General features: G+C 36.2%; 2 protein-coding genes across 2 annotated transcripts; one reads left to right on the top strand and one right to left on the bottom strand.

Moving 5' to 3' along the window:
* Positions 1 to 2,713: 2,713 nt before the first annotated feature.
* Positions 2,714 to 5,623, top strand: LOC124819527 (oxygen-evolving enhancer protein 2, chloroplastic-like). Its single transcript, XM_047291066.2, has 4 exons — positions 2,714 to 3,027; positions 4,116 to 4,348; positions 4,536 to 4,586; positions 5,087 to 5,623. Exons 1-4 carry the CDS (start codon positions 2,784 to 2,786, stop codon positions 5,345 to 5,347), a joined length of 789 nt encoding a protein of 262 aa, XP_047147022.1. The 5' UTR covers positions 2,714 to 2,783; the 3' UTR covers positions 5,348 to 5,623.
* An 862-nt stretch (positions 5,624 to 6,485) lies between these two features.
* Positions 6,486 to 12,616, bottom strand: LOC148198374 (uncharacterized). Its single transcript, XM_088115781.1, has 2 exons — positions 10,934 to 12,616; positions 6,486 to 6,719 (listed from the first exon to the last, which is right to left on the bottom strand). The coding sequence occupies exons 1-2, from the start codon at positions 12,614 to 12,616 to the stop codon at positions 6,486 to 6,488; spliced, it is 1,917 nt and encodes a 638-aa protein (XP_087971907.1).
* Positions 12,617 to 25,472: the final 12,856 nt, after the last annotated feature.

Raw genomic sequence — 25,472 nt, 5'->3', positions numbered from 1 at the left:
GTAGGGCTGGGGTTGGACGTTCGTTTGTGCACTGCCAGACGTCCGTTTGTGCACTCGGTTGACTGCTTCTATAGATAAGGCGGAGCGTCCTTGGCTCAGCATCGGCCGACGCTACTACAGCGCTTCGCTAACTCGAAGCCTCTTAGTAAATCTAGCTTCGATAACGCTCGACTAACTCTTGAACCGTCGCGTGTTCGCTTTCTCAGTAGCAAAAGCGCTTATCTTGCTCCCGCTTCCTCGCATCTGCGCTCGTCAAGCCAACTTTGCTTTTTGGGAGGTGAAACTGCGGTTGAAGCGGACATTTCGAAATGACAGCATCGAAGGACATTTCCGGGCCGGGCGGGAGGTGAAGGCCATAAGATTGCCCTTCCGGTAAGAAAGAGAGGCCATAAGATCGCCCCCCTACTTGAAGAAATGAATGGATCAGAAGGGGGGGCTGGGTTCTAAATAAGTGAAACTCTCTACGTCCGTTGTAGAGGGGGACGGACGTCTATAATTATATAAACGTCCGTCCCCCCATATCGGACGTTTCGGGTGCTGACAGGGTGGTTGAAGAATTAATTGTCTTTAGCCCCTTAAACGTCCGTTGTGGAGGGGGACGGACGTCTATAATATTATAAACGTCCGGCCCCCTCCACACGGACGTTTAAGCTGCTGAGAGACAATTAATTCTTCAAATACCTGTCAGCACCCGAAACGTCCGTTGTGGAGGGGGACGGACGTCTATAATTATATAAACGTCCGTCCCCCCATATCGGATGTTTCGGGTGCTGACAGGGTGGTTGAAGAATTAATTGTCTTCAGCCCCTTAAACGTCCGTTGTGGAGGGGGATGAACGTCTATAATATTATAAACGTCCGGCCCCCTCCACACGGACGTTTAAGCTGCTGAGAGACAATTAATTCTTCAAATACCTGTCAGCACCCGAAACGTCCGTTGTGGAGGGGGACGGACGTTTATATAATTATAGACGTCCGTCCCCCTCCACAACGGACGTTTCGGGTGCTGACAAGTATTTGAAGAATTGTCTCTCAGCCACTTAAACGTCCGTGTGGAGGGGGACGGACGTCTATAATATTATAGACGTCCATGCCCCTCCTGCACGGACGTTTGATGGGCTGACAGGGGGAGTTGAACGTTCATTTTTTCAGCCTCTTAGACGTCCGGGCCCCTTCCACGGATGTCTATAGTATTATAGACGTCCGTCTCCCCCCACAACGGACGTCTAGAGTTTCACTTATTTACGAATATGCCACCGATCAATTATTTACGTTGGAGATTTTGTGGACGGACGTCTAAGGGGGACGCTAAAAGCCAATTCTGCACTAGTGCAACTATACAACCTTCTAGAACTTGAGTTTTTAAGTGTTCTTTGTGTGAGTGAAAACCTTTGAAATTTTTCATGTTTTAAAGTTTCTTTATGAGCTTATATTGCCACCTTTTAAGAATTATTTCTTTTGGTAATCTAGAAGGTTTTTTCTTAAGAAAAGATTAATATGTGATAATTAGAAACTATTTTATGTAAAAAGTCTAATTATTCAAAATACTTATTTACTTTAACTGATTATTTAACGTTAATTATCATTATATTAAATTTATTTTTCTTCATTATATATATTCAACCTTGTTTGAAATTAATCATTATTGTAATGCAATCTTTATTAATTTTAATTTTATAAATTATATAAAAAAAGAATACTAACTTAAAATTAAATTCAATGTGTTCATTTTGATTTTTTCACAAAAGATAAACATTTTAAATAAATAAAAAAGTTAATAGATAAACAAAATAATTTATTAAAAGGGTAAAAAGGGTTGCAAAATAAGTTATTTTAAAAAAAATAAAACAAATTATCAAAGTCATGTTTAGATACCATTTAAAAAATTATTAAAAATTAAAATCATGCATCTAAGCAAGATTTCTCTAAAAGAAACTAAAAGTGTATTTTTAGCACGATGTCTCTAAGAAAAATGAACACGTGCTTGAGAGGAACCATCTCAATTAAGAAAATTTATAAATTTAAAGTTTTGTTTCGAAACACTGACTTTAAAATAATAGAGGTCACGTTTTCCAACACAATTTACCTATATCCGAATAAAATTTAAAATTTATCCATTTTGATAAAATCACGAAAAACTTACACATCTTTAATAAATTTACTAAAACTTACCGGCGATCTCTTTTACTATGGGTAATTTTAATGTTTTTAAGTGGATGGATGTGTAATATAAAAATGACTAAATGTAGAATTTTAAAATTTTTGGAATGTTAATGTAATTTGAAAAGAAAACAGTAATATTAATGTAATTTACTTAAATTATTAAAATTTATAAAATCATGAGACACATGTATATCAAACAGAAACTGCACATCAATTAAAAAATTAAGAAATTCTAATAACCATAAAAAGGTTTAAAAGATGTGTTAGTGATCGTACTTTAACATAGCAAGAGTCCTCTATGAACAAATGCAACACAAGTTCTAAGAGCTTTAGAGGATTTTCTTTACTGCATACAGGAAAAAAAAAAGTATAATACCTAGCACGATGCCACGTGTAACCAATCAGAACCCCCACTCCCTTATCCCACATCGATCACAAATCCAATCTAATGCTACCACCAATCATGACCTCCAAATGCAATTATCCACAACCAACCACATTTTGATTGCCACATCATCCACCACACATCAAAACCACTTCAAAGTCCACACACACACACTTTGCCTACTACACTGTAATCACAGGCCAAAGGAACTGTGAAGATTTTGAGTTTTGAGCACAATGGCCTCCACCCAATGTTTCCTGCACCACCATGCCCTCACCAACCCTGCTAGAGCTTCACCACAGCGCCAGGTGCTGACCACCAAACCTAACCACATTGTCTGCAAGGCACAGAAGCAGGTTGTCCAAGAGGGTGATGCCAACACCTCCCTTGTCTCTCGCAGGTTGGCCCTCACTGTGCTCATTGGTGCTGCTGCTGTCGGCTCCAAGGTCTCTCCTGCTGATGCAGCCTATGGGGAAGCTGGTATTTCACCCTTTTTCACTTCTTTCATTGCTAAACTATTACCATCTTTCAAGTAGATTCTTGATACAGGAGAGAAAGGAAGAGGAAATGAGTTTCCTAGAGTTAAAATTATCTTCTTTTTAGGTTAACAGTCAAGATATATAAGAAAGTTTTACAAATTTAGATATGTAAAGCACACCTCATATCTTTGGAGTGATTACCATGCATGATAAACCTTATAAACCTCAATCATGCAGAAAATTGTTGTCAAATGTGGCTGATATGGCTGTTGTGGAATCCAATTTTGATACTTTGAGTTTAGCTTTGTGATCAACTTTACATATTTGTTGCAGAGAGAGTATCTTTAAGGAACCTGAATGGTGTTGTGTGGTTCATATAGTCGAACTTTCACTTTACTTGGTAATGCTTTATTATTGTTTGTTTGTTTGTCAATGGAGAATAGGAATAGAAATAGATCAGACAATAGGTTATACTTAAACTTTTACAGAAATTTATTTAGTTAAAAAGGTCAATATTTTTTTGCCAATCAAAACCTTTAGGCCTAACAGGTCTGTATAGTTTCCGACTGTTTTTTTTAACAAAAGTTTTATCCAAAGTAGAACTCATTCCACTTTTAGTGAAGAAACCGGGTTTTGAGTTCTTAAGGTAATCATACTTCCTTTGGTTTCATGATAGTTAGAGCCAAATAACTCTAATACTTTGCTTTTAATTCAACAGTTATTTTATTGTAATTAAAGTGTGCAGTTTACTTCTGGATTCTGTACATTGCCAATTATAGTTTGTTAGAGTTCAAAGATGAAGAAATAAAGTAATGAGAACCAAAATAGGAAAAATGCATTGTTCTAAGAGTGGTTTTCACATTGCCCTCTGGCTTTGAACCATAAGCCCACTTAAACATATTGCAGAAATTATAATTGAAAGAAAGAGGTTAGTGAGGGTTAGAATATTTTTCTTATAACTTGATCACACAGAACTTCTGATATTATGTCAGGGAACCAACTATCTCAAAACACCACAGAATAGTTTTTATCAAAAATATTTTGGGTATTCTGAAAATTAGAAATCAATCACTATTGATTTTATTGCAGCCAATGTGTTTGGAAAGCCAAAGACAAACACAGACTTCCTTCCATACAGTGGAAATGGATTCAAACTCTCAATTCCCTCAAAGTGGAACCCAAGCAAAGAGGTTGAGTACCCAGGTCAGGTTCTGAGATATGAGGACAATTTTGACACAACAAGCAATGTTGCTGTCATGGTCACTGCAACTGATAAGACGTCTATCACTGACTATGGTTCACCTGAGGAGTTTCTATCTAAGGTAAACTTATAGCCTTTGGCTTGTTTTCTACTGAACAATTATGTTTCATACTCCATATCATAGCCAGTGTGTGTACAATAGTCTTGAGTGAAGCTTCCAAAATCTAAGTGAATAGTGTCTACAAAGTTTAAAGATAGTGACAACAGTTGCTGGCTGAAATTCAAGACGTGAGTTTTCCCTTTTGCAGGTGGATTATTTGCTAGGGAAACAAGCCTTCTTTGGCCAAACTGACTCTGAGGTAATTGATTCATATTTTATGAATAGCCTTATGACATGCATTTTTAACCTTATTATTGTGTTATCCTTTCCTTTTCATTTTTGGTAAATGCAAACAAATTTAGATACTAGTCAAGGAAATAAAAATGAGAATGTTCATAGGAAAATAATGTATGAAAACAAAAGAACTATTATATATTTGACATGTACTTTTAGTCACAGCAAGCCCTGTTCAAATTGTGGTACAAAACATAAAATGAACAATTACAGTCTGGAATTTAATTAGAATATACTGTCATCCAATCATAGATTGTCATTTACAGAAAACAATGCAAAGTTTACACTGATGTGATTTTCAAATGGTTAACAGTGTAAAAATCTTAACACTAGTAGTGTAGGAAATTAAACTCAATCAAAAATTTCTATTCTTATAACAAAATCTATAATCTTTTGAGTTTAATCATCAAGAATGCACCAAAAGTTGTTGCATATGCTTACTGCTTCTGAACTTTAATTTCTCAGGGTGGTTTTGATTCCAATGCTGTAGCAACTGCAAACATCTTGGAGAGTGCAACACCTGTCATTGATGGGAAAAAGTACTACAGTTTGACTGTGTTAACAAGAACAGCTGATGGAGATGAAGGTGGGAAGCACCAGCTGATTACAGCAACTGTGAAAGATGGCAAACTATACATCTGCAAGGCTCAAGCTGGAGACAAGAGGTGGTTTAAGGGAGCAAGAAAATTTGTGGAGAGTACAGCAAGTTCCTTCAGTGTTGCCTAAGAACGTGGTGAATGTTCACTCTGCATGTAAATCATCTTGAAGGGTGTGTATGTCTTGAATTATGTGCTTTTTGTCCACAAGTTCCATTATTTAAGGCAGTTGGTTGGAGTAAGAACTTTGATTCTTAATTTTTCATGTCTTCTAAGGACTTGCCCTCATCTCTTGTACCCTTTTGGATTAAGCATTTTAAGTTGCTATAAGCCATATTAAGAACCATTATGTTTATAAAAGGCTCAAGGGCCCTTTTAAAAGGAAGGTGCTTGAAATATTTTGTAATCATTTTGTTTTTAATTTAAAAACATAACTTTATTAATGGGAAATCCTACCCTAAGAGATACTGCTATCACATTCCATGAAAATAAGTGATAAGGTTGCACAATCACAATCACAAATATACAACAATGACAGATAATAAGTGCATGTTAAGATACCTCTCATGGACTAAAATGTAAACAATAATTCGGACGCCAGCATTTCACTATTCATTTCATAATATTGGGTTATCTTTTTCCTTGAAATAATTTTGAGGTTTAGGTTTAGCAAAATACAATTTTGACATGATAAATTAAAACTTGTTTTTGTTGGTGCAAAGGAAAACATAAAAGAAACAAAGCTAATAAACCATAGTAGACAACAAATTTTATAAAAAATTTCGGACTTCCAAATAGCATTCATTTTCAGTGAGTTTGCTCTCTCATTTAGCAACTTATCCACTACACCTTTAGTTCCCACTGAATATGGGCAAAGATAATATCTCAATCCTTTAATACCAAAGACCTAATAAATGTTGATGTATTTATTATCTGTAATTATTAAATTATTATTTTTTAGCTTTAATAAATTGTTATTAGAATTTACTAGCATACTTTCTTTAAATAGTAAATCTCCTATAATCTCTCTTTTTAGTGCATATCCCTTTCCATCTCCAATATTAATGTAAAACTATTCTATGATGCCTATTTAAGAAAAGAAGGCTACAAAATACAAGAAAACAATTCTAAGCAAATAAACCTCTCATATGTTCTCTCTTGTCTTGATATTTTGACATGGTATCAAAACTTGTCTCTGAACCAGTCTTTTTTTGGGTTCTAGTGTTCTTTCTTCTAGGTATCTTGAGGTTGGAGTAAACACCTCTGAATCATGCCTTTTTCTTAGGTTCTAGTGCTGTCTCTTGTGTGTATCTTGGGATTGGAGTAAACACCTCTTGTGGATAATCATGATCTTCTGCCATTATTTTCTTTCTGTCTTGATCCGAAAAGTTTTCTGAGTTCGTTGTGCCCTCTTCATACTTAGCACACAGGTTCGTGAGGTTTGTGCTGTCTACCTGGTTGTCATCTTCTTTTTGTCTTGATCCGAAAGTTTTGTTGTGTCGCTTCATACGCAGAACATAGGTTTGTGAGGTTAGTGTTGTCTACTTTATTGGTTAAGCTCCTTCAAGGAAAATTGATGTTCTACCCAACTAACCGAGCTCCTACCCGATAGATTGAGCTCCTACCTAGCAAGCCAAGATCCTAACCAGTAATCGAGCTCGTACCCAACAAGCCGAGCTTTTACCCTAGTAGTAGAAGCTTCAACCTAGAACCCATTAGGTCGAGCTTCAACTTGACACCTGACAAGCTAAGCTTTAACTTGGCAACACATAATATTTCTCTTTTCTTTCATTATGTCATATGATAAATCTAAATCATATATTGTTAATTTTACTAAAAAAAAATTATGCTGCTTGGGAATTTCAATTTAAGCTCTTTGTCAAATGAAAAGAATTATGGATTCATATTGATGGTCGAGTTCCAACACCTATCAAAGAATTAGATTTAGAAAAATGAGAAAACAAAGATGGGAAATCATGTCTTGGATTCTTAGCTCAGTTGATCCACAATTTATTCTTAATCCTAGGCCTTACAATACTACTAAGGCATGTGAGATTATTTGAAAAATGCTTATCATCATGCCAATGTTGCTCAAAGGTTTTAATTGGAGTATGAGATGGCCAATTTCATGTAAGGGAATCTATGTATTAAGGAATATTATTTTGGTTTTCAGAATCTTTGGACTGAATATTTGATGGAAACTAATTCCCAGCTGGAAACGTGCAGACAGAGGCTCCAGACCAGAGGAAACCAGTGATGAATGATGGTGCAGCGGATTGATGAAATGATGCAGTGTTTGAGGTGTGTTAATGGAGGAAAAGTGTATGGGTGAAGCCTCACAGCTCAGAGGGCCTTCCTACAGAGGAAGGAAGCTTGAGGAAAGGAGAAGAAGTAGTGAATCAAAGGTGACTTAAGAGCACAAAAGCTGGAAAACAAATTCTGCAGCATATCATTAAGCTCAAAAGTGAGAAAATACAAAGAAAAGGCCCTCTTATTTATAGGTGAAGAGGAGCCTAATTTCTGATTTAATTCCCTCCTAAATTCAAATTATTTAGCATAGAAGGCACATTCATTTTGATTCAGCAAGGTCCATGCCTCATTCCAGCTCAGCCAGCAAGGTGCATGCTTCATTCCAAATCAGCCAAGTCACGTGGATTGGTCTTCTCTTGGGTGAAAAATGCTGGTGCATTTCCCATTCCGCAAGCACCTCCCTTTGTGGCTCCTTTGCTGGCCTTTATTGAATTAACTTCTTAGATGGCTCAATCATGGTCTCCAAGATTTATTAGTTCCTACAAAACAAAGTATAAGTGCTTTAGTTAAGAGAAGAAGGATTTTTATAAGTAACCTTCCATAGAAGTAAAATGTTAGGTGATCCTTCTTCTTCTTGAATCTTCCTTGCCATGGCTCTAGTAAGAGGTCCAATGTGATTTCTTGATGGTTTTCCATCAGACCCTCCCTCTTGAAAAGGATCTGTCCTCAGATCTGCTTCATGCTGTTGATCATCTCCTGTGAAAGGAATTAAATCGCAGATGTTAAAAGTAGGACTGACACCATAACTTTCAGGAAGGTCTAATATGTATGCATTATCATTTATCCTTTTGACCACCTTGAATGGACCATCTCCTCTTGGACTAAGTTTGGATTTCCTTTGAGAGGGAAATCTTTCCTTTCTCAAATGAAGCCAAACTAGGTCTCCTTTTTCAAAAACTATTTTCTTTCTCCCTTTGTTGTTGTATTCTGCATATTTTTGAGTTTGTTTTTCAATTTGGATTTTGACTTTCTCATGTAACTTCTTGATAAACTCCGCTTTAGAAGCACCTTCTTTAGGAAGAAAAGAAGATGATTCTGGAAGAGGTAGTAAATCAAGAGGTGTGATAGGGTTAAAACCATAAACAACCTCAAAAGGAGAAAGATTAGTAGTCTTGTGGACTACTCTATTATAAGCAAATTCAATATGAGGTAGATGTTCATCCCAAGATTTGTTATTTCCTCTTAATATTACCCTTAATAATGTAGATAAAGATCTATTTACTACTTCAGTTTGCCCATCAGTTTGTGGGTGACATGTAGTAGAAAATAGAAGTTTAGTTCCAAGCTTTTCCCATAAAGTTTTCCAAAAATGGCTTAGAAACTTCACATCTCTATCAGACACTATAGTTTTGGGTAAGCCATGCAATCTCACTATTTCTTTAAAGAAGAGTCTAGAGATATAGCTAGCATCATCTACCTTGTGGCAGGGTATAAAATGAGCCATTTTACTAAAACGATCTACTACCACAAATATAGAATCATACCCCCTTTGAGTTCTTGGCAATCCTAAGACAAAGTCCATGCTTATGTCCTCCCAAGGGGTATTAGCTATAGGAAGAGGTGTATAGAGTCCATGAGGCATAATTTTGGACTTAGCTTGTACACAAGCTATACATTTAGAATAATGCCTTTGAACATCTATTCTCATGTGTGGCCAATAAAATTTACTTTTCAAAATGTTTAGAGTTTTATCAACTCCATGATGGCCCATGAGTCCTCCTCCATGACTCTCTTTGATAAGAAGTTTTCTAATGGATCCTTGGGGTATACAAAGTTTTCCTTTATTAAAAAGATACCCCTCAGAAAGATAGAATCCATCAAAAGGCTTCTTAAGACATGATGAATAAGTGGATGCAAATGTTTCATCATTTTCATATAACTCTTTTATGTCATCAAATCCTAATATTTGGGATCCTAGGGTTACTAATAATGCATGTCTTCTAGATAAAGAATTCGCAACAACATTAGTACTCCCCTTTTTGTGTTTGATGACATAGGGAAATTGCTCAAGGTATTCTACCCACTTTGCATGTCTTTTGTTTAGCTTTGCTTGCCGTTTAATGTACTTGAGAGATTCATGGTCAGTGTGTATGATGAATTCTCTAGTTACCAAGTAATGCTCCCAAGTTTTTAAAGCTCTAATGAGGGCATACAACTCTTTGTCATAGGTAGGATAGTTCAAGGTAGGCCCCCTAAGTTTTTCACTAAAGTAAGCTACGGGATGTCCTCCTTGTATTAAAACAGCTCCTATTCCTACCCCAGATGCATCACATTCTAGTTCAAAGGCTTTGGAAAAATCAGGCAAAACTAGAATAGGTGCATGAGTTAACTTGTGTTTCAAAGTCTCAAAAGACAACTCTTGCTTATCACCCCAAAGAAAAGGCATATCTTTCTTGACTAGCTCATTTAAAGGAGCAACTATGGTGGAGAAGTCTTTCACAAATCTTCTATAAAAACTTGCTAACCCGTGAAAACTTCTCACCTCTCCTACATTTTTAGGGGTTGGCCATTCTTGTATAGCCTTGATCTTCTCTGGAACAACATGTACACCTTCTTTTCCAACTTTGAAACCAAGGAAAATCACACTTTCTTGACAAAAAGTACATTTGTCAAGTTTGGCAAAGAGGTTATGTTCTCTAAGAAGAAGCAAGACTTTTTTGACATGATTAAGGTGCTCTTGAAGACTTTGACTATAAATTAAGATGTCATCAAAATAGACCACTACAAATCTTCCTATGCATTCCCTAAGGACATGATTCATTAATCTCATGAATGTACTTGGAGCATTGGTCAAGCCAAAGGGCATAACTAACCATTCATACAAACCAAACTTGGTTTTAAAAGCAGTTTTCCATTCATCTCCTTCATGAATTCTTATTTGATGGTATCCGCTTTTGAGATCAATTTTGGTAAAAAGATTTGCTCCATGTAATTCATCCAGCATATCATCTAGCCTAGGAATGGGGTGCCTATACTTGACAATTATGTTGTTGATGGCCCTACAATCTGTACACATTCTCCAAGTTCCATCCTTTTTAGGGACCAACAACACAGGCACAACACAAGGACTTAGACTCTTTTGGATTCATCCTTTGTTCAATAATTCATTAACTTGTTTCTCTATTTCTTTTGTTTCCATGGGGTTGGTCCTATAGGCTGGCCTATTGGGTAGGCTTGCCCCAGGCACCAAATCTATTTGATGTTCTATTCCCCTCAAAGGTGGTAATCCACTTGGTACCTCTTTGGGAAATACATCATCAAATTCCTTTAAAAGTTTTTGCAACCCCTTTGGTAGAGAACCAAGTTCTTGAGTGATTGAAACAAATGCCTCTTTGCAATAGAGAAGAAAACGAGGTTGTCCAAGAAAAAGATTTTTAGAAATGTTCAAAGTTTGTGGTTGGACAACTTCTTTATTTGAGGCATGGGTTGTGTTCTTCTCCTTTCTTTCTTTCCTACTTTTCTTTTCTCCATCCAACTTCTTTTTAAGAATTATTTGGTCCTCTCTTACTTGTGAAGGTGTAAGAGGACACAAAATAATTTTCTTTCCCTTGTGTTGAATGGTGATTTTGTTGGTGACTCCATCATGTAGAGCTTGCTTATCATATTGCCAAGGTCTTCCAAGTAATATGTGCCCAGCTTCCATTGGTACTATATCACAAACAATTTGATCTTCATATTTGCCAATGGAAATGGGTACTCTTACTTGTTCTTTAACTACTATTCCATCATCCTCTTTGATCCATTGAAGTTTGTAAGGTTTAGGATGAGGAGTAGTGGTTAAGCCAAGCTTCTCTACCATTCTAGAACTACAACAGTTGCAACAAGAGCCACTATCCACAATCATTGAACATGTCTTTTCCAAAACTTTGCATCTTGTGTGGAATAGGTTCTCTCTTTGTGACTGTTCTAATTCTACATGTTTGCTTTCCAGGAGTCTCCTTACCATAAGTAAGTCACCATCACAAGGTAAAGTTTCTTCTTCTTCAGAAGTGGATGTTTCAGACTCACTATATGAAGAACTCTCACTTTCACTCTCATGTTCAAGAATGTAAGTTGACCTTTTATTGCGGCACTCAGATGCATAGTGCCCTTTTTCCCCACATCTAAAGCACTTAGTCTCCTTACTTTTATGGTCTCTTGAAGGTTCTTTAACCCTTTCTTTTTCTCTCTCTCTTTCCCTAGGCCCATCATACCTTGATTTAGATAGACTACCCTCCCTCTTGTATTCTCTCTTAGAACTAGTAGGGAAGTCCTTTCTAGTGGAGCTTTTCCTCTTGAGTTGTTGCTCCACCCTCACACAAAGTTGGACTAATTCATTGAGATCATTGTAAGGTAAGAGTTCTACCTTATCTCTTATGTCATAATTAAGTCCACTTTGGAACCTAGCAATTGTTATCCTTGGTTCCTCTCTTATCCCAGCTCTTAACATGAGTAACTCCATTTTTTGCCTATATTCTTCAACACTCATGTTTCTTTGTTGGAGTTTATGGAGCTTGTCCATTAACTCCCTATCATAGTAAGCTGGCACATGCCTTCTTCTTAAGGCAGACCTTAACTCATTCCAATACCTAATGGAAGGTAGGTTTCTCAATCTCAGATCTTTGACCAAGGCTGTCCACCAATATAAGGTATAGCCTTGAAAGCTTAAAGAGGCCATAGTTACTCTCCTCTCATCATCTATTTGGTGACACTCAAACAATTGCTCAACTTTCATCTCCCATTCCAAATATTCTTCCACATCATCTTTTCCATGGAAAGGAGGAAGATCAATTTTGGGTTCCCTTGGGTGATGCTCTCTCACTCTATTATTTCTCCTAGGAGGTATTTGATAGTGGTCATCATTGTGATGACTACTATAATGATCAGGTTCACTAGGTGGAGAGGATGTATCTCCAAGGTATTCTCTTTTTCTATGTGTAGACCCTTCTTTCTTTTTACCCTTGTTTTGATTGATCAAAAGTTGACCAATCATATCCTTGAGCTCACTAATCTCTTTGTCCCTTTGTTGGAACTTTTGCTCAAATTCCTCTTTTAGTTGTAAGCTCTCACTTTTAGGTTTTACACTTCCTTGGACACTAGATTGACTCATTCTTGACAAGTAGATAGAAATTATTTTCACAAGGTTTTCAAAGACTTGCACAAGTAATGAGTGAAAAGATTTTCACAAGCTTTCTTTGTTTTTGGTGAAAATTTCTAAAGAGATTCTAGAGGCAAAAGATGTTTCTAAGTAGCTCCCAGGAAGAAGAGGTGAGTCACAAATGGACAAGCTTAGAAACCAAGTTCTTCCTTAGCCAGAGTTTCCTTAGAGTTATCTTTTACCTTAGTTTCTAAGTAGAAATTCTTCAAATTCTTTTCAAATGTTATGAAATGAACCTAAAACCAAAGAAAGGTTGACTAAATGCTATGCAATCCTATATACCACGGAGACTTAAAAAAACAAAAAGATTAAGCAAGAAATTAAAGAAAGCAATAAAGATGCAAGAATGTAAATGCTAGACGGCCCTAAGTGAAAGTGCAAGTGACACTTGGAGCCCCTTGACACACTTCCACACTAAGAAAACGAAATTGCACTATTACAATGTTTAAATGTGATCTTGGAATTGCTTCAAGAGCATTTTCCCAAGTCACTTAACCAAGAAATGAAAATCAACTTTAAACAGCAAAGATTCCGTGATATGTGGTGTAAACAAAATTAAAAGAAGGCCTAAAAACTAATGTAAGCTTCACACTCTTGCTGCTGCAGATTGCTACTCCAAAACAGGTTGCACTTCAAGCTTTTCTGGTGTATTTTTAGCTGCTGGAACAGCAGAGTTACAGCTGCTCAAAAGCTCCCTTTTTGTTCCCACTTCAACCCCCTTTTCACTTCCTAATATGCTACCTCAGTAGGTGAAGGTTTCTGCTTCTGGATGCCTCACAATAGTTACCACAGCACCTCAAGATTCCACTCAAAACACACCAAACAGAATTAGCAAACTGCACCAGAATTTCAAACCAGATTTTTGAATGTTTGACAATTTGGAAGCCAAGAATGGGGAAAATCAAATGGGGACAGGGATGGAATAACAGAAAGCACTCAAAAGGAACCTAATAATGGCACTAGAACAGATTAAGAAAGCAACAAAAACAGAAATAGCAGATCACAAACTCATCCAGACCAAACTGTTTGATATTTTACCAAAGTGTTTGTTAAAATGCCCCAATGAAAACCAGATTTTGTGTTTTGGGGTTTTTAACTGCCTAAAACTGGATTGCACGATTCAACAGGCTTTTTAACACTTGTCCTGACTTATTTTGATCATTTATTTTCAATTTAAAATAATGAACCAGCTCTTACTACAATCTAGAAATGAATTTGAACAAGAATGACCAAAACAGTTGCTGGAAAATGATTTCTGCACCAGAAAAAGTGGATTGAAATGGTGGTTTTAAACCCAAAATTGATTGGAAGTGATACAACAGTTCAATTGATGCATCAAACAACTTTGTATTAAAGATGTTTAAACATTGAAATAGCTGGAAAACAAATTGCAATGTGAATTCACTGGTGCACTTCCATTTTAAAGGCAATTTTAAGGTTTAACAAGGCAAATCTGCATATAGGCTAGAAAATGACCAAATGAACAGTGCAAACAACTTTGGAATGACAATTTAAACTTGCTCAAATGTTGTAAATGCACAGAAATAGCAAGATTCAACAATTCACCCTTGCTATAGCCTATTTATGCAGCAATTCCCACCAAAATTGCACCAGATTTAAGAAACTTGTGGAGATAAGGCTGGACAGCACACACAATGACTCCAGAGAATGTTATTACACTGAACTAAGCTAGAATTAAAGGGCTTAGTATGAATAAACTCAGACTGGACTAAGCAAAGAATGATAGCACGGTGAAAAGCTAGAATAAAGCTGAAACAGTGACATGCTAGTGTTTATGCACAACCAAGCTATGCAAATTGCATTTCATTGCTTGTAATGGTTTGCTACACTTTTAGCCATGTCCAACAACATCAAACAAAGTTGTACAATGCTTTAGAATCAAATGAAATTAACTAAAAACAAGTTTAAAGATTTAATACCAGAAACAGAATTCTGCATCAGAATTCAAAACTGAAATGAAACCAGATTTGAATTTCTTGAGCAGATTTGAAATCAGAATTAGTTTCTAGTGCTTTTGCTTCTCTCACCAAGGCTAGAACATGTTCTCATTGCCTTATTTGGTTGATTTAAAGCTTTTCCAGCACTCTAAACTCAAGTAAACCAAAATGAAACCTAGCAGAACAGAAAACCAAAGTGAAACAGAATTAAAACTGCAAATATGGAATGCACAAGACTAAAACATAACTGGAATTGAAAAATAAAGCTGGAAGAGACATAAACAAGAATGATTCACCGTTTAAAATGAGTAACAAACATGTATGAACACTGGAAACACAAATGCTGCAACATGAAACACGAAATTAATGACTGGAAAAACACAAAACAGAAACAAAAATTACTCAAAACAAAAACTGGAAAAGCTGAAACAGAAAGCACAACAGAATGTAGAAATGGAGTGCAAAGATGGAGGAATAGCTTAGCTCTTGGTGTGTGGATGACCTAAGCTCTGATACCACTTGATGGAAACTAATTCCCAGCTGGAAACGTGCAGACAGAGGCTCCAAACCAGAGGAAACCAGTGATGAATGATGGTGCAGCGGATTGATGAAATGATGCAGTGTTTGAGGTGTGTTAATGGAGGAAAAGTGTATGGGTGAAGCCTCATAGCTCAGAGGGCCTTCCTACAGAGGAAGAAAGCTTGAGGAAAGGAGAAGAAGTAGTGAATCAAAGGTGACTTAAGAGCACAAAAGCTGGAAAGCAAATTCTGCAGCATATCATTAAGCTCAAAAGTGAGAAAATACAAAGAAAAGGCCCTCTTATTTATAGGTGAAGAGGAGCCTAATTTCTGATTTAATTCCCTCCTAAATTCAAATTATTTAGCATAGAAGGCACATTCATTTTGATCCAGCAAGGTCCATGCCTCATTCCAGCTCAGCCAGCAAGGTGCATGCTTCATTCCAAATCAGCCAAGTCATGTGGATTGGTCTTCTCTTGGGTGAAAAATGCTGGTGCATTTCCCATTCCGCAAGCACCTCCCTTTGTGGCTCCTTTGCTGGCCTTTATTGAATTAACTTCTTAGATGGCTCAATCATGGTCTCCAAGATTTATTAGTTCCTACAAAACAAAGTATAAGTGCTTTAGTTAAGAGAAGAAGGATTTTTATAAGTAACCTTCCATAGAAGTAAAATGTTAGGTGATCCTTCTTCTTCTTGAATCTTCCTTGCCATGGCTCTAGTAAGAGGTCCAATGTGATTTCTTGATGGTTTTCCATCAATATTCAAATATTATTTATGCGGATATTTCTAGTGAAGCCCTAGCTGCTATTCAAACCGTACACGTGACTAGCAAGCGAGATCAATTTTTGATGAAGTTGCAATATGACGTTCAAGGAACATATTCCAATATGATGAATTATGACCTTGTGCCTCATTTGGATGCTTGCTTGAATGTGCTTCTCTAAAAGAAGCAACGAAGCACAACACATTCAACGATGGAACAAAATATCAATTCTATTATTCCTATTGTTATGGCCTATTGTACCTAAGGAAAGAATAAAACTAGAGATATTCGTTTTGTCTAATGCTAGAGTTATAAAGGATTTGGTTATCTTGCGAATGATTGTGGATAAAAATTTTATAACTATTACAAGCAATGAGGGCATATTATCACAACTTGTCCTACTCGCCTTGAAAAGAAGTAAAACATTTCCTATCATGTCTTTGTTCGTGATTCAAGTTTTTCTACATTGCCCGCTCCAACTTCTATTCCTACAACTTCTGCAAACACTCTTACTCCATAAATGGTACAAATATGATTATGTCAACTTTTTCTGCATTTTTCTTTTAGGTAATACTCTTGTTTCTTTTTAATCTTGGTACCTTTATTCTGGACCCTCTTATCATTTGACAAATTTCGTTGTCTCTAACCAATGTGAAAACATCTAATGGCTATCATCAAATTCACATAGCTAATGACACCTCCTTACCTATTAGTGATATTTGTGATATTTCCTCTTTTTCGCCTAGTGGTTTTATGTTTCCTAGTCTTTCCACAAACCTTATATCTATTGTTCAATTAGTTGATCATGATTATAATGTTCACTTTTCTCGTATTGTTTATGTTGTACAGGATCAAGTGTTAGGGAAAATTGTTTTGAAGGGACCTAAAGTGGGAAGATCATTCTAAAGGGACATAAAGTGGAAAGATCATTATGAAGGGCCCTAAAGTGTGACGACTATTTCCATTGTGCTTTGTCAGAGCGGCTGTAGTGGAATGGTTAGCGTGGACTAACAAATCAAGAGGGAGTGAATTGGTTTTTAATAATAACGTGTGCCTTTTAAAATTTCTTCTTAGTTTAACTTACTGAGCAAATAATAACGATAAATAAAAAGGGTAAGGTTGAGAGAAATTTGCACAGATGATTTTATCGTGGTTCGGATCTTACCAATCCTACATCCAGTCGCTTATCTCAAATCAAGATAAACAATTCACTACTAACAAAACAATTACAAATTACAATCACAAAGAAACAATTTGTAAAAGTTTAGAAACCACCTCTCTTGTTACCCTAATAGATGAAAGTCACTTTCACAAAGCATGAACACCTCCTCCGAATGCTTCACGAAGGATGATATACTTTTAACTCAGCAACAACAACAACACTCAATCACACTCCCTGTGAAAGTTCTCGCTCTATGCCAACAACAACAGCACTCAATCACACTCCTTGTGAAAGTTCTCGCTCTATGCCAACAACAACAAACCCTAGAGCACTTATCACCACACAATGCAAATAAGATTTTCCGAAATACACTTATTTCGTATTTTTTATTTCGTGGTTTAGAATTAGAGTCCCAATCTAATTTATAAAGATCTCATTCAAGGATACTTCCAAAAATCCGTTATCAACTAATTAACATGTGATAATCAATTATCCAATTATGGTAATTGATTATGCATTTAATGAATGCACAACGGTAAAACAACTTGCTTAAAAATTCTCATAATTGCTCTTTATAATCAATTATGGCAAGTCATAATTGATTATTGATAATCGATTATTATAATTTGATAATCAATTATCTTATGAATAAAATGAGGTATTGTGATTCAAAATAAATTTTAACATAACCTAAGACAAACAATACATAGAATCAAAGATAAACCACATCCTATACATCAATCTACTAAATTATAAAAGCTTTAATATAAAAACAAGTCTTCATGAAGATCTTCCTGCAATAAGAGCACTTGAGACTTGACTTTGAAACAACACACTAGTACAAAAACAGCATACAACGTCGAATATTTTGGGCCTTTCACGTCGGATTCGAGAACGATGTCATATCGGGAGACGTTAAATTGACGTCAAATTTAACGTCGAATTTTATCAATAAACCACGTTAATTAATTTTTTTATTTTTTTAAATTAATTGTGATCTTTTTTACAACCCTACGAGATCTGACAATGAGAAAAATAACAAATTTCAGTTTTTTGGTATTTTGTAAAGCATGAACTATGAACGTGTAATAATATCAAAACAAACAACAATGACAAACAACAAACAAGTCCAATCAAACAACAAACAAGTTCAATCAAACAACAACAACAAACCAGTTCAGCCAAACAATAACAAGAAACAAGTTCAACAAATAAGTTCTTCAAAACGAAAACGAAAACGAAAACTAACCTTGGTTCATCGGAATAAAGTGTTGCCACACGTGAGAGAGAAAGCAGAATGCGCCTATGAAGGACAACAAAACGAAAATAATCGGTCAAAACAAACAAAAATCATACGTAAAGTAGTAAATTAACATGCATTTGTATCAAATGAAAGAAATATTACATGTGATGGTCGTCAAACTTCGTTCGAGAAAAGTTTGAGCAGAGAAGAGGGTCTCGCGCGCTAAGATAAAGTGAATGAATTTTCAATCTCCCGCTCAAATTTTTATTGAATTCACTAATTTTAACGTCTAATGTTGGGGAATTCGACGTTTTATATTCTTTTACGTCGAATTATAATTCTAAACGACGTTTAATAATTGTATTTATTTACAAAAATGCCACTGGTCATTTTTAACGTTGGCTATTGAGTGGTTCGACGTTGAACGCATGACATTATACACTGTTTTTGCACTAGTGACATCAAAATTTATGCTCTTCAGATTTATGCTAACATGCTTATCTCCTTCCACATATTGTCTTGTTTTTTCTCTTGTCTGTGTAGATGATCAACAATTGAATAAAATATGGGATAATCATTTAGGCCATCCAAATTTTTATGTAACTTTTACTTTGTTTAAATATGATTAGTTGGGTAATAAAAAAAAGTCATTTGTTTCTTTTTATTGTACTACTTGCAAACTTGGGAAAAGTAAAACTTTAGCATTTTCTCATCGCACAAATAATTATTTTAACATTATTCATAGTGATGTTTGGGTGATTCTCCTATTGTGTCTCATCTAGGTAATAAGTACTTTTTTACATTCATAGATGACTATAGTATATTTTCTTCAATCTAAAGCAAACATTTTATCTGTTTTTCAATGATATGTCTCATTCTTTAAAACTCAATTCTCTACTCACATAAAAATATTAAGATATGATTCTAGAGGAGAATATATGTCTAATGAATTTCATAATTTTCTTCAACATGATGAATTATATCTCAATGTTCTTGTTTTTCCACACCACAACAAAATGCTGTTGTTGAAAGAAAGAATTGTCACCTCCTTGTTGTTGTACGCACCCTTATGCTTGAATCCTTTTTTCCTCCTAGGTTTTGGTGTGAAGCTCTTTCTAATATTCATTTAATAAATAAATTACCTTCTCCTACTTTACATAATGTTTCTCCTTTCTATAAGTTGTTTGGGTATTCTCCTTCATACTATGATCTTCAAACTTTTGGTTGTGTTTATTTTATGCATCTTCATGAACATCACAAACTCATTAATCAATTTGTTAATTGTTCTTTTTTAGGCTATGCTCTTCATCAAAAAGGTTATATTTGTTAATATCCTTAACTTTGTCGCATTAGAGTATCCAAGAATGTAGTTTTCATTGAAAATCAGTATTTCTTTCCCTCATACATTGTATATTTGTTGAAAATCGAATGGCTTAATTTCTCACACCAAGAGGGGGGGGGGTGAATTGGTGAAATATAAAAACAATGTTTTCTTTAAATCTTTTTCGCAAAGTGGACGCCTTTAAAAGCTTTCTTGAAACGTAAGGAAAAAAGGAAAAAAATTTGTTTATGCAGCGAAAATTAAATCGATTTAGTACAGTATGAAGTCGACTGAATAAAAGAGTGCATGGATAGAAAAATCAAACGCTGAGTTTTTATATTGGTTCGGCCAAGCCTACATCTAGTGTCCTTCCAACCACAAGAAGCCAATGCACTATAATGACCAAGGTTTTTACAACAAGGTTTTTATAGCGACCTCACGTCAAAAATATAAAACACCTCTCTAACCCTCTAATCAAAATATAGGCATATAAAAACAGACTAGTAGAAAGAATGAACCCTTTGAGTGATAATAGTTGAAAAATTGTTATTTTCATGCTTAAAATTGATACTAAAAGCAACCTTTAACACTTAGAAACTAGCTTGAAATCATGCTTTCGGTTATATTTTCAGAAATAAGAGAGCTGGACAGGTTTATGCTTGATTTTAGTGTTTTGTGCAGATTTTAAGGTGAATTTAGTGAAAGAAGTGAAGAAGGATAGAAATGGAATCAGAAAAGACATCAGAAAGTGCAAAAGGAGAAGTCGAAGTTACCGCTCAGCGGCAGTTTACCGCTGAGCGGCACTCAGGAACCCACGTTGGCTCCGCTGAGGGGTGAAAAGGCCGCTGAGGGGAGAAAAACAACTCACGCACTTACCGCTGAGCGGTAGTTTACCGCTGAGCGGCACTATTTTGGGCTTGGGCCTAATTTTCTGTATTTTTAGAATAGTATATAAGCTTTAGGACATCCTAGGGTTTGTATCTTTGGTAGAGACGAAGCAAACACTCTCTTTTCCACCCCTTGAAGGAAGATCTTGGATGCTCAGGCTACCTCCTCCTCTTTCTAGGGTTCTATCTTTCATTCTTTCATTATTGTTCATCTAGTTTCACCATGAATATGGTGAACTAAACCTTGTATTGTCGTTGGGGAATCAATGTAGTCTTGTGAAACTCTCATATATGGAATTTGTGTTTTAATGTCTTATATTAAGATATATGCTTTCTTTCATCTTTAGTTAGGGTTTTTCCTCTTTGCTTATTGCTTGTTTTGTTTAACTCATTCATTGCCATGATTATTGATTTTGTCGATACGGGAACGTACGAGGAAGTCTAGATCCGGGGAATTTCTCCCAATAGCATATTTGTTGCCTTTAAGCTCTTGCAATTCAGAACTAATTACTAGGAATGCTAGGAATTGTATGAACTCGTAATTAAGGATAGGCCTTCTTGCAAGGTGATTTAGAGAGTGGCATTAGCATTGATGATAAGAATGATGAATTCCTAAAAGTATATGAGAGTGGATAAGATGAAATTGATAACCCCAACAACATACTCATCCATTTAATTCATTGAAGTGTTTGTATTCTGTTTTTCTCCATTGATCAAATTCATGCATACATATTTAATTAATGTCTCTTGCATTAAAACCTACAATCAATTTGTTCTTAAGTCTTAAATAATCAACAAATCATATAGCTAAACTAGGCCGTGAGTCCTTTGGGAGAACGATACTTGGTCTTACCGAGTTTATTACTTGATACGATTCGGTCACACTTGCCGATTGTTAAACAAGTTTATGGCGCCGTTTTTCGGTGTTCATAAATTTGTCATCAAGTTTTTGGCGGTGTTGCCGGGGACTCGTGGTTTAACTAGTTCATTTGTGTGATTATTGATTATCTTTGACTTGAATTTTGAATTTTGAATTTTGAATTTTTTTTTATTTTTTCTGTTTTTATTTTATTTTATTTTATTTTATTTTATATTCTGCTTTTATTTTTATTTTTCTGTTTTCTGTTTTTATCATCTCATCTCAGATTTTATATCTTCTTGTATATCTTTTTGTGCTAACCAATTCTTCTAGGGATTTGTTTGTTTGTGTATGCAGGAAGCAATCCGAACTAGAATCAAGAAAACTGCAGAACCTCTTCTTGAAGGTTTAGACGAGAGTAGACGGAGGAGAAGAATCCATACATCTAGAGAACTTTTTCCTCCTCCGGAAACTCTGTTACAACCATCACCACAAGGTTCTGACCATAGCACTGAGAATATGGAGAATAATAATGCCAGAAGAACTCTTGCAGATTACACAAATATAGCTGGACCTCAACACTTTAATAGCATAGCAAGACCAAGGGTCAATGCAGTCAACATGGAGGTTAAGCCAGCATTAATTCAACTGGTGAAGAGTAATCAATTTAATGGGCTATCTCACGAAAGCCCATATGAGCACCTCACAACTTTTAATGAGATCTGCAACACTGTGAAAATAAATGGGGTGCCGGATGAAGCAATCAAACTTAGCTTGTTTCCATTCTCACTAGGAGGCAACGCTAAGCTTTGGTTAAATTCTTTTCCAGAAGAAAGCTTTACAGAGTGGGAAGCAGTGGTGACCAAGTTCCTAAACAAATACTTTCCACAATCAAAAGTAAATAAAGGAAAGCAAGAGATTTCATCATTCAGGCAAGGCATGGAGGAATCACTGGGGCATGCATGGGACAGGTATAAAAGCTTATTAAGAAAGACACCTATGCATGGCTTTGATGATGTGCAAGTAGTCCTAATCTTCCTTGGAGGTCTTGGTTCACAAACCAAGATGATGTTTGACGCCTCAGCAGGAGGAAATATCAAATGGAAAACTCCAGAGGAAGCTATAGAAATCATTGACAATATGGCTACTAGTGACAATGAGCTCAACAGTGAAAGAGGAGCTCCTATACAACAAAAAGGAGTTCTACAGTTACAAACCCATGATGCCTTGCTAGCACAAAACAAGATACTAACTCAACAACTGGAGACTCTTACAAAAACACCTGCACAACTGCCAAAAGATTTAAAGACTATTGCACAGGCTCAATCACAGTTGTGTGAATTATGTGGAGGTGACCATATCAATGGTCAATGCGCTTTTCCAGTAGAAGCATTAGAGGATGTAAACTTCATGGCCAATCAATACCGTCAGGGGAATTTTAATCAAGGGTGGAAACCACACCCAAGCATTGGTCACGGACAAACTGGGCAAGCTGGACAAACTGGGCAATACAATAAGCAACAACAACAACCAACCTTATGGCAACAGATTGCTATACTTAATGAAAGGTCAATAAGGATGGAAGAAACTCTTCATCAGTTCATACAGAAAACTGAGTCTACTCAAAAGAGCACTGAAGCTACTATTAAGAATTGGGAGACTCAAATGGGTCAGATTACCAAGCAGTTGGAAGAGAGGCCAAATAAAAATTTTGGGGCTAATACTAAGGTTAACCCTAGGGAAGAATGCAAAGTGGTGGAGAGTACAAATGAAGAGAGAGTTGAGTTAGAAAAGAAAGAAAAAGAAAAAGAAGAGAGAGAAAAGAGAGAAAAAGAAAAAGAAGAGAGAGAAAAAGAAAAAGAAGAGAGAAAAGAGAAAGGAGAGAGAAGAGAGATAGAGAGTAATGATATTTTTCCTTTTCCAATAAATCAAGAGAAGCAATTTGATTTTACATAATTATTCAAGATGGTGGACAATGATGTACCTTGGAATCAGATACTACAACAAATTGCAGTTTATACTAAACCTGAAGAAGAAGTCTCTACAAGGAAAAGACGTAGAGATGATAATACAAAAAAGTATAAAGCTGTTAAAAAGGAGCCATTCCCTCTAAAGGCAAAAGATCCAGGAGGTTTCTCCATTCCATGCACAATAGGGAAGAAGAGGATAAACAAAGCCTTACTCGATTTAGGATCAAGTGTTAACTTGATACCTTATTCTTTACTGGAGCAGATCGGTGATGTTGATGTGAAGCCTGTAAAGGTTAACTTAGTAATGGCAGATGGATCTTCAAAGGAACCCTGTGGAATCGCAGAAGATATTATAGTTTGTGTGGGCAAACTCCAGTTCTTGGTAGACTTTGTGGTGATGGAGATGGAGACTGAAAAGATACCCATTATTCTTGGAAGACCATTTATGAAAACGACCAAAGCTATCATTGATGTGAACGAAGGTATAGTGATGCTCCAAGACAGAGAAGAGAGAGTTGTTGTAGATGTCTTCAAAGAAGAGAGGCAGATGCAGGAGGAAGAAGCTAGTCATAAAGCTGCATTTCAAGATGTACTCATGACTAGCTCTTAAGATGAAAAGCCCAAGGTTAAAGGTAAACATTGTTTATTGTTTCAGGTACCGGAAAAAGAAAAGATTGGAAGAGGAAGGAAAGTTCCTGATGACTGGATGAAAGAACAACTCCAACTAGGTACACCTGTGAGAGTCAAAAACAAAGTGTGGGTTGTGAAAGGCTATAAAGAAAAGGAGATGATAGAGATAGAGTCTCCATATTCTAGAAGAGTCAAAACAGTACACCGGAAGCAGTTGAGGAGTTGGTGGAATATGGACATCAACCAGGAAGAAGGAACTTGAACTTTATTGGGTCAAGCTAATGACGTTAAAAGAGCGCTTGCTGGGAGGCAACCCAGTGATTTAAGAACTTTTAATTTTTGGTTTAGTGATGTAATTTTGAACTTTTGGGTATTTTTGTTTTTGTTATAATTTTGTTACAGAGATATAGCATCTACTGAAGGATGTTAGGTGGTTAAGTATCCACTGAAGGATACTAGGTTTGTTACATCTACTGATGGGTGTTGGTACGAAAGTTTTGCACCTACTGATGGGTGTTGGTGGATTTTGGGTCAGGCTCGTGACGTTAAACAAGCGCTACCTGGGAGGTAACCCAGTTGATTGATTATATTTTTGTTTGTTCTGCTGTAGTTGCATAATAGGATTTTGCATGAGTAATCTGAACATGTTATTGCAGGGAGTAAGTGAGAGGCATGGGTAGGAGGCACCTAGGTTAAGCTAGGAAGAAGAAGAGCACTTCCCGAAAGTGCTGCTGAGCGGTAGTGTCGCAGACTGGGCTTAGGCTGCCCCTAAGCGGAACCCGAGCCCATTAGGGTATTTTTATACCCTAAGTTGTGCCTTAGTTTCTCTTTTCAGATTTTTCTTTGCACACACACTCCTACATACTTTTTCAAAGGTTCTCTACAACTTTTCCCTCATCCCTCTTGAGAAAATCTCTCTTTCACTCATCTTATCATTAGCTTTCCATCTAAGTTTGGGGTAGGAAGAGAGATCATCATAGCTTGAAAGCATTCTTAGTTCATCTAGCATCTCCACCCAAGTAAGTCAAGCATTTTTCATTCTAGGGTTCTTGAATGTGAATTTGATTGTTAAACCATGAATCTTTAGGGGTTTTGATTTCTATGCATGATTTGATTATTTAATTGAAGTTTGAACCGATTAAACGGAATGGTTTTGATCTGAAAAACTGAAAATTGCATGTGGGTGGAGTTAGGATAGGTTAAAATGAAGCTTTCAAAAATCTGCAGTCACCGCTTAGGGGTAAATTGCCGCTGAGCGGCACTCTGACAGAGATTAGATTTTTGCTTAATTGCGCTCTGAATTGCTGCACTGGTGGCGCTGAGGGGTGATTTTTGACCCTCAGCGGTGGTTTAGCTTCAAAACATGGTGTTGTTTGTGTGTTACTAATGAATTACAAAAGTTTTTTGGTGGTTTTGTATTTGTGTTTGATGTAGGAATGACATCCTCTTCAGGCAAAAGAATAAAGACCATGGCATCCAAAAGAAAAGAAAAAGAA

Source organism: Vigna umbellata, chromosome 5, assembly GCF_029865625.1.
Source record: "Vigna umbellata cultivar VRB3 chromosome 5, Vumbellata_1.0, whole genome shotgun sequence".
In the NCBI taxonomy this organism is placed as follows: Eukaryota; Viridiplantae; Streptophyta; class Magnoliopsida; order Fabales; family Fabaceae; genus Vigna; species Vigna umbellata.
Note: the sequence above shows the minus strand (reverse complement) of the source record. Positions and strands in the feature narration are given on the sequence as shown.

Coding starts and splice junctions, on each gene's coding strand:
- LOC124819527 (XM_047291066.2), top strand. CDS start 2,784: ATGGCCTCCACCCAATGTTTCCTGCACCACCATGCCCTCACCAACCCT. Junction 4,349..4,535: donor CTGAGGAGTTTCTATCTAAG/GTAAACTTATAG, acceptor TCCCTTTTGCAG/GTGGATTATTTGCTAGGGAA. Junction 4,587..5,086: donor TTGGCCAAACTGACTCTGAG/GTAATTGATTCA, acceptor TTAATTTCTCAG/GGTGGTTTTGATTCCAATGC.
- LOC148198374 (XM_088115781.1), bottom strand. CDS start 12,616: ATGAGTCAATCTAGTGTCCAAGGAAGTGTAAAACCTAAAAGTGAGAGC. Junction 6,720..10,933: donor CCCATGCCTCAAATAAAGAA/GTTGTCCAACCA, acceptor CTGCGTATGAAG/CGACACAACAAAACTTTCGG.